Source organism: Chrysemys picta, chromosome 20 (assembly GCF_011386835.1).
Source record: "Chrysemys picta bellii isolate R12L10 chromosome 20, ASM1138683v2, whole genome shotgun sequence".
NCBI lineage: Eukaryota > Metazoa > Chordata > Testudines > Emydidae > Chrysemys > Chrysemys picta.
In genome coordinates this window covers 19,426,346-19,435,094 of record NC_088810.1, presented here as the reverse complement: position 1 = coordinate 19,435,094, position 8,749 = coordinate 19,426,346, and the positions used below count along the sequence as shown (strand labels likewise).

The 8,749-nt window shown below is 53.3% G+C and overlaps 1 protein-coding gene across 2 annotated transcripts in view; it reads right to left on the bottom strand.

Moving 5' to 3' along the window:
• Nucleotides 1-3,981: 3,981 nt before the first annotated feature.
• LOC101942277 (nuclear receptor subfamily 2 group F member 5) overlaps nt 3,982-8,749 on the bottom strand; it is a 37,126-nt gene continuing 32,358 nt past the window's right edge. For both annotated transcript variants that reach the window (XM_024106992.3, XM_005293640.4), the window contains exon 3: nt 3,982-5,372. In XM_024106992.3, coding sequence (XP_023962760.1) covers nt 5,098-5,372 — 275 coding nt within the window. In that variant the 3' untranslated portion in view covers nt 3,982-5,097. The remainder of the gene's footprint in view (nt 5,373-8,749) is intronic.

Genomic DNA, 8,749 nt, shown 5'->3' with positions numbered 1-8,749 from the left:
ATGAATGGTGTGGGGAAAGTGACGAGGGAAATGTTATTTACCCCTTCACGTAACACAAGAACTGGGGCTCACCCAATGGAATTAATAGGCAGCAGGTTGAAAACAAACAGAAGGAAGTATTTCTTCACACAACGCACAGTCAACTTGTGGACAGAGGCGGATTAAGCTTTTGTGGGGCCCTGAGCCAGAGTAAGTGGGGGCCACTCCCCACCCCTTCTGCCTGCAGTCCCTCCGCCACTGTGCTCCTGCTGGGGAAATGGGGTCGGGGCGTAGGGGGGCTTCCCCTGCCCGCCCGGCGATCCTGCCAGGGAGCGGGGGAAGCCTCCGTGCCCCGACCCTGTTCCCCGGCAGGAGCGCTGGGTGAGTGTAGCAGGTCGGGCCATAGGGGTGCCCATTTTCCTAGGGCCCCCCAATTGACCAGGGCCCCTGGGCACAGGCTCTGTTGGCCCAGTGGCTAATCCACCCCTGCTTGTGGAACTCATTGCCGGGGGATGTTGTGAAGGCCAAAAGTATAATTGGGTTTAAAAAAAGAATTAGATAAGTTCATTGAGGAAGATCCATCGATGGCTATTAACCAAGATAGCCAGGGACACAACCCCTCGCTCTGGGTGTTTCTAAACCTCTGACTGACAGAAGCTGGGACCGGGCGACAGGGGATGGATCGCTTGATAAATTACCCTGTTCTGTTCATTCCCTCTGAAGCACGTGGCACTGACCACTCTCAGGAGACAGGATGCTGGGCTAGATGGACCATTGGTCTGACCCAATATGGCCGCTCTTATGTCTTATATTCTTAAGTCATTATTGGAACTAGGTAGAAACTTTCTAGCTCTTGATTCTTTGGGGCTGATGCTGACTTTCACGAAGAACTCCTCTGCACGGCTCTGGTAGCACAAAGGGGCCTCTGAGTAGGCATACATAGCCAGAGAGGTGTAAGAGCCTGAGTGTGAAGCCTCTTTCTTTCTTCTTTAATGCAGATAGGTTTGATTCTTCAGTATCGTCTCCCCCAGTGATAACTTTTCTTAGTGGCCTTTCCAGATTGTCCTTGAATTAATTCCAGAGGACGCCCTCCTGTTGATGCGTGTAACGTATGTAATTCACCCTCTCGAATGTTTGTTTAAAATATTTCCCCTAGACATTATTTATAGAAGGGTCAAACGAAGCCGCGCCAATGTCCTTTGGTTTGAAAAGGCCATTTTTGACTTTTCTCTAATGGGCTTTTAAAAACCTGTAATAAAACATCGCTGCCTTCTGTGTGGCGATTCCCCGCCCCCCCCCGCTCCTCCCAGCCTTTGATTTCTAAGAAGGCTATGGGTCCTTTCTGCTCGAAACATAGTCTGGGCAGAGATGCTACGGAGGGGAAGGATGGTCCAGTGGTTATGGCCTATTGGAGACAGTGAGAACTTGATCTAACCCAAAGCTATCTATACTTGTAACGCAGGGAGTGCCAGACTGGCTCAGAACCAGGGTCCATCTGACACCGTGTCCCATCCCCACCATCTGCTTCAGAGAATGGTACACTAGCCTCTGCAGTGATGGGATAATCTGCACCCAGGGGATGTTTTCCTCCTGACCCCATCAATTCGAGGTTGGTTTTGTGCCCTGAAGCATGAGGGTTTACAGCCTTTGGGGCCTTTTTAAATCCCTGTTATCATACCCTTGGATAGTCTTTTGTGTCCTATCACTGTCCCATCACTCTGGAGTTCAGGCTGTTCGGCATCTTGCTAAATTAGGTCCTAATAGAACAGCCCAAGGCCTATATTGGCCGATAATTGTTCTTTGGTGGTGTGTGTGTGTGTCATCATTTCTGTGGCTCTCAGTCCAGCCAGTACCTAGAAGCACAGTAGGTCTGAATTACTGCCAGAGAAGACACCAGTGACGCATCGTCCAAGTCTGTGGAACTGGCCGCGGGAGCAGCTGGGTCTGACATTGGCTGAGTACCGGGGTTGCAGTTGATTGCATGGACGAAGCAATCTGTTGGTGTTATGGAATGCAGATAGTCCTGCATCTGCTGACTTGCATCCTCCGCTTGGCAAAGGTTTTGCACTGAATCCAACCACTACACTGTTCTCTCTTCTCTTCTCTCTGGGTTCTTGTACCGCCCTTCAGCACCATCCTATCCCAGCCCCTTCCAGTCACGCATTAAACAACAGGTCTAACATTGGTCTTGGGTCATTCATTCTCTCATCCTCACACCAGCGGGAGAGTTTTCTGTGCGTGGTGGGGTGATTTATTTTGGTAGGGTCTCCTTTTTTGGAATGCACTGCTGTGTATTTATATTAGAAAAGGCAGGTCAGAGACGCGCACGGTGCACTTAGATCAGCCCTCATCCCATGACTTGAGGTTCTTAGAGATCTGCAGGGTGACCCCGGGCACGTACGGGACGGGCCACCGGGTGATTCCCGGGCCTGGCCTTGTGCACAGCAGACAAGATCTCTGAATCTCCCTTGGCTAAAACGGCTTCTCTGTTACCGTGCATCTCCCCCAGACATCCCCGGGCTTCCTGGCTCAGGTCACCTGTGTTCCGGCTGCCCCACCGGCCAGTGCCCGAATTGTGCTCTGGGGAGGTTTTTAAAGCCGTCTTCAAGCGCTCAGGAGACGGAGAATAACAACTAAACAAACAATTAGGCTATTGTGGCTCCCGGCTGACAACAGGCACGAGGGGTGGAAGATTGCTGCGTTCAGCTTGATTGTTCCCAGTGGAGCCTGCCCCCAGCAGCAGTTGCTGAACAGATGGATAATAAGATGATGACTTCCTAATGGGATACGCTCGGTACAGAGAAAAGTGTTTGCAAACCCCACATTGTTCCCCTATTAGGAACCCAAAATGGAGGCCCCGGGCTGTCAGTTTTGCAGCCCCCAGAGGCGATGGATTCAGCCTGAGCTGCAGCGCTGCAGCATCATTGGGAGGGGCAGCGTGGCCTTGTGGTTACAGCGCTAGACGGGGACCTGGGTGCTGTCCCATAGCTCTCGATTTTGTTTAGCGGAGTGAAATGTGCATGGTTTAGTGGGCAGGGGACTCAGGACATCTGGGTTCTATTCCTGACCTGCGCGGTGACCTTGGGCAAAGCACATCCCGCCTCTGTGCCTCAGTTTCCCTGCCCACCTTTGGTCTACTTAGCTTGTAAGCTTTTCAGGACAGGATCTGTCTCTCGCTCTCTGTCTGGGCAGAGCCTAGCACAATGGGCCCTGATCTCGGCAGGGCTTTCTAGATGCTATAATAATATTTCTTTTTTTAGGCTCTGTATCACTGTCCCACTCAGTGGGGCTGGCTAATCGGGCTCTGTCGCCTGCGTAATGGGACACCTGGCCCAGCAGCTGACGACACCACTCATTGTTATATGCTCAGCACTGAACCCTGTAACCAATGCACTGAATGAAAGGTCCCACAAAACAGTCAGATCTGGGGTTCCGGTTCGGGCCACTCTCCAGAAAAGATCCAGTGATGCAGTTGAGACCCAAACCTCCCCAAGGGTCAGTGGAGTTTGGAGCTACGGATCTAGTCTGAGTACATCTCAGTGTGAGATCATGCCCTCGTCTACGGTGACCAGACAGCAAATGTGAAAAATCAGGATGGGGGTGGGGGGTAATAGAAGCCTATATAAGAAAAAGACCCCAAAATTGGGACTGTCCCTATAAAATCAGGACATCTGGTCACCCTAGGCCTCGCTACGGTCCAGGTTCAATAAAGCATCCGCATGCAAGATTCGGGAATGGCACTTACACGCTTGCTTCAAGTTAAGCGCCCCTGGAATAACTCTCGCTCCCTGAATCTGCATCACCGGCCCTGGCTCCTTTACATTCTTTCCACCAAGGTAACATGTAACCGTCGCGGTTGGGCTCGATTTTTCCCGAGACACGTGCCCCATCCCACTAGGTGGGACCATCTGTCGCCGCCGCCGGTGGCTGGCGAACAGACAGCTTGGCTGCCCAAATGCGCAGAGCCCCGGGGCACTCCAGCAAGAAGAAGAAAACCTGGAATGAATTCAGCAATCATCAGTTTTAATTATAACGCCAGCTCCACCAAAAAAAAATAAAATAAAATAAAAAAGCGGTGGGTTTTTGTTTTGTTTTGTTTGTTTCCAAAGAGAAATCCACAATCCACAGCAAAATATCTTTACAAAGGAGAAGGGGGAAATTAAAAAACAAAAGGAGACAGGGTGCGGGGGGGGGGGGAATATACATTTTCATGTTCAAGGGGAGAACAGAAGAATTCAGGATATAATATAGGTTTATTTTATTTATAAATAGTCCATGCCTCAGGCCTTTTATTCCAAGGGGATTGGTAAACTTTACCCCTCCCCATCCCACCACACACACACACACGCACACACACGGGCAATGAGATTGCAGGCTCAGCTTTGTGTGTGTTTTACCAAGCCATAATCCCCCTTCCCCCTTTTTTTTGACAACCCTCCTACCCCCACCAAAAAGGGAGAGAGCAATTTGTCGCATGATCAAGGCCACTCCGGTAATGAGTCCTCAGTTCTCAGCTGCCGGATACCAAATGCTGATATAGTCAAAAGCCAGAGACAGGCTCGCGTGCGCTCAGCTGCCCAGCCGTCGGATTCGGTACGCGCAGGCTGCCGGGCAGCGGCAAGTCGTTGGGCGCTTGGAAGTCCCACGGGTAGGGTGCAGATTGTCCCTGGTTTGCAGAGTCCCCTCGCAGGCCGGGGTAGGAGGAAGGTCCAGATTTTTCCGTGCGTACAGGTCAAACAGAAGCAAACGAGTACAGGTAGCTGCATGATTAAATGTGGTTATGTCTGTGTCACACTGGTAGATTAAATCGGGGCTGGGACAGGGGGGCAAGTGGGAATTCCTGCCCCATTGGGAAGGGAACAGGACGGGCCTTTTGAGAATCGATCCCCTCAAGAATCAGTTCCACTCCCCTTTGTTCTCCGGAGTCCAGACGCTGGGCCTCACGCCCCACGCCCCAGCGCCGTGGGACCGTCAACCCCCGCCCTCCAACGTGCCGGCGGTGAGTCCTGCCCATTCCTCCAAAGCAGGGAGGGGTCACGGCGATCCTTCCTGCTCCGGACGGAATCCAGGGGCACGTCTCCGCTGCCCCAGAGCCCCCAGCTCCTCCTGCCGCCCTCCTCACTGCATGGGGATGTAGGGCCAGTTGAAGCTAGATCCCGACAGCAGCATGTCCCGGATTAAGGTCTCGATGGGCGTCTTGCCCACCAGGCGGACGAAGAACAGCTGCTCGATGACGGGCGCGGAGACGATGCGCAGGGAGGGCATGCGGAGTAGCAGCCGGCCAAAGCGGCTGGGCTGGTTGGGGTACTGGTTCCGGACGTACTCCTCCAGGGCGCACTGCGACTTCTCCTGGATGCTCTCCACGGGGCCCAGATCCGAGAGGCCTACTGCATCTGCAAGGAGAGCAAGGGAGGAGGGTGGGTGAGGGAACATGGCGCAGCCTGTCCGTACAGTTCTGCAGGGCATGGTCAGGGTTAATCTGTGGAACTCCCTGCCGCAGGTCACAGTTGGGGCTAACTTGTAGGACTCCTTGGCACAGTAAAGGTTAACCTGTAGGTCTCCCTGGCACAGCCAATTAACCTGCGGGACTCCCTGGCCCTGGGGATCAAATCAATGACCAGAAGCTTGTTAGGCACATTACAGGCAGATCAAACAGACACGGTGCTTCCCTCCAAGGAGTTCCCAACCCAGTTATGCACGTGATGCAACAAGTGAGTAACAAACAACAGAGAGGGACTGGATGTGGAGAGACAAGAGACCCTGGGAAACTGAGGCACTGATCAGTCAATTGACTGTCACAAGATCACAGGTGGAAATAGAACGCAGAGAGGCCTGAATCTCAGTGCCCCTTGTTCTAGCCACTTGACTGTCCTCCCTCCCAGGAGCCCTGCCTCCCACTCCCCAATTTTAGCTGCATGCTTGTTTTGGTAAATGAGCGGGTTTTACAGTTTGTATAATTCCTGAACCAAACCACTAGCCACCTGGGCTCGTTAGAGTTCCGTGACCTTCGGCCGAGTAAGGGAGTTTGCGTCAGAGTCCTGTTTAAACTGCAATAGGCTACATAATGCCCTACCAAAAGTCCCGCCCCCCAGCATCAGCTGGATACCAGCGCTAAGTGAAAGGTTCTAAATGAAAACTCTTTGGGAGCATAAAAATGGCCATTTTTGCAATAACGGAATCCATGGCTAGAGACTCTCAGCTTTTCTTTCTCTGTGGCCCGTTTTTACCAAAATCATTCTCAAAAGCCGGATTTTTTCATAAAGGAAAATCCTCAATCGTGATTTCAATTGTTAAACAATCCTGGGAAAAGAAATGGGTCCGTTTCGAACCCGGCCCAAAGGAAACAACTGGCACTTCGGTTCGACGTTTTCAACCCGCTGTGCTACATACGCTAGTTTTCCCTTCCAGGCCTAAAATGTGTGCAGTGTTTTTGTGCGCTGTTCCAAAGCTGCCGCGTCCCACCCCAGCAGTGGCTGCATCGTAGCAGCGATTGCCGCTGTTTCCCCAGGGCTTTTCGAGACCCTTTGGAATGGAAGGTGCCGATAAACATCTCCGTGAGCAAAGAGAAGCGAGCGTTCCGTTCCTCGCCCTTCCAAACCCCTTCGCCCAGTGCAGCCTTGTCCCCAATCCCCAGGAGGCTAGATTCACAAACTCCTCCCTGCCTTGCCCTCTACCCAGCGGCCTATTCTCTATAGAGCAACGCTCACCCCCGGGCTCCTTCCAAACACATCTCTCCAGCCCCAGCCATTCATCCTCGAAGTGGGAGCGGTTCCCCTAGGGCCCGGTGTGCGAGGAGCAGGGTGAAGGTCGGTGTTTCCCAGCCTGCAATAAAGGCCCAGCCGAGTTTGCTCAATTCACGGCCTGAATTGAGGCAAAGGAGAAGGGGCTCCTTTCACAGCCCTGAATGAGCTCTCGCCATTCAGTCGGGGGCCGTGACCACCATTGACAGCTCTGAAAGGGGGCTCGGAGCTAACACATTCACACCCGCAGCCTTTCAAACGCGGCCCAGCTATTACACAGACATTTAGCCCGGGCTGAAAGAATGGATCCAACGCTACCAACAATAGCCGGCTCCTAAAAACTCTCATCATGCCACCCTTCCTCCAAAGGCCACCAAGGGGCTGGGCAGCTGGGGTGCCCCTGGGAGGTGCAATGGGGGAGAGGGGACGGGCTGTTCGTGCCTCACTCCCTTGGCTGCCCTAGGGGTGTCTTGCAAAAACCTCCCCAGCGTTGCGGCTTCGTTGTTATTATGGCAGGTCCTAGAGATCCCAGCTGAGATCAGGGCCCCGTGGTGCTGGGCACTGCACATCCAGCCTCTGCGCTGCAGAGCTTAGTCTCAATAGACAAGACCGACCAAACGTGGGAGCGGAACTGAGATTGTGGCCCCATCGTGCCAGGTGCTGTACATACACGTAGCAAGAGACAGACCCTACCCCCAAGAACTTGTCAGCGAAATTGACCAAAGAGTGGTTGGGGAAACTGAGGCAGAGAGGGGCGATGTGACTTACCCAAGATCACACAGCAGGTCAGTGGCAGAGCCAGGAATAAAAGCTAGGTCTCGTGAGAGCCCCGCCAGACCTTAGCCACTAGTCCACGCTGCCTCCCTCTTACTGGGGTGAGCAACCGGGTTACTCATGCCGTTTGGCTCTGCCGATGCGCCTTAGTCCTGTTCCGCGTCCCGCCCTCCTTCCCCCCAGAGCTCTGCTGATGGCCCTTAGTCCTCCTCCTATTCCAGGCCTAGGACCCATCCTCCCCACAGTTCTGCCCATGCTCCTCACTCCTGACCCACACCCCATCCTGCTCTACCAGTCATGAAGCCCGATGCCCCTCAATTGCAATGTGCAGCCCCCCTGCTATTCCAGCCCTAGTCCCCCCCAGCTTGGCTGATGCCCCCCAGCCCTGACCTGCTTGCTCTTCTCTTCCAGGGCTCTCCGACTCTAGCACAGAGACAGTCGGTCCGATGGACTGGCAGCAACGGGTTTACAAAGGGGGGGAGCAGGAACTGCTGTGATCCCCAAGTTTGCCGGCCCCGAGATGTAAAAAAATAAATAAATCTGAGGCTCTTTTTCAATTTCCCTTCCGCTGGGAGTGACGTTTTCAAGCTTGTCTGTGCTCCCACAAGGGCTAGAAACTTTGTGGTTTAGGTAATTGAAAGCCGAGATTTACACATCGTCACATGACTCCAGGAGCGGGGGCTTGAAAAAAACCAGATGACATAGCAGGAGACTCGCGATAAAACCACAAGAGCTAGCAGCACTGGAGGAGACCTCATTGTGTGTGTGTCGGGGAGGGGGGTGTCCCAGAAAATGAATCCCACACTAGGACTTGCTTGACAGTGAAAATGTATTTGGTGGGGAAGCCCGGGAAATTTCCCTTCTATAAACCGGTCCACTTGCTGGCTCTAAATGGTCAGGGGAATTCACTTGAGTGGAGTAAGACCGGCTGGCTCAGGGGATGGAGAAAGGGGTACATGCAGCCTGGCCCAGATGGGGTTGAGACCAAATGTCACTGGTCAGTGGCCTGGAAACTGAGTTCTCTTCTCGGCTCGTCTGCCGGTCAGGGCTGGCAACATGCCAGGGCAGAGGGCGGTATACAGCTGCTGCGGTAGCTTGCCCTGCCGCACGCATTGCCTCGACCAGAAAAAGGGGTTGATTCTCCGTGGGCCCTGGGTGGTGCTATCTAACGGGCTGGCACTTGGCCCTAAGGTGACCAGACAGCAAATGTGAAAAATCGGGACAGGAGGTGGGGGGTAATAGGAGCCTATATAAGA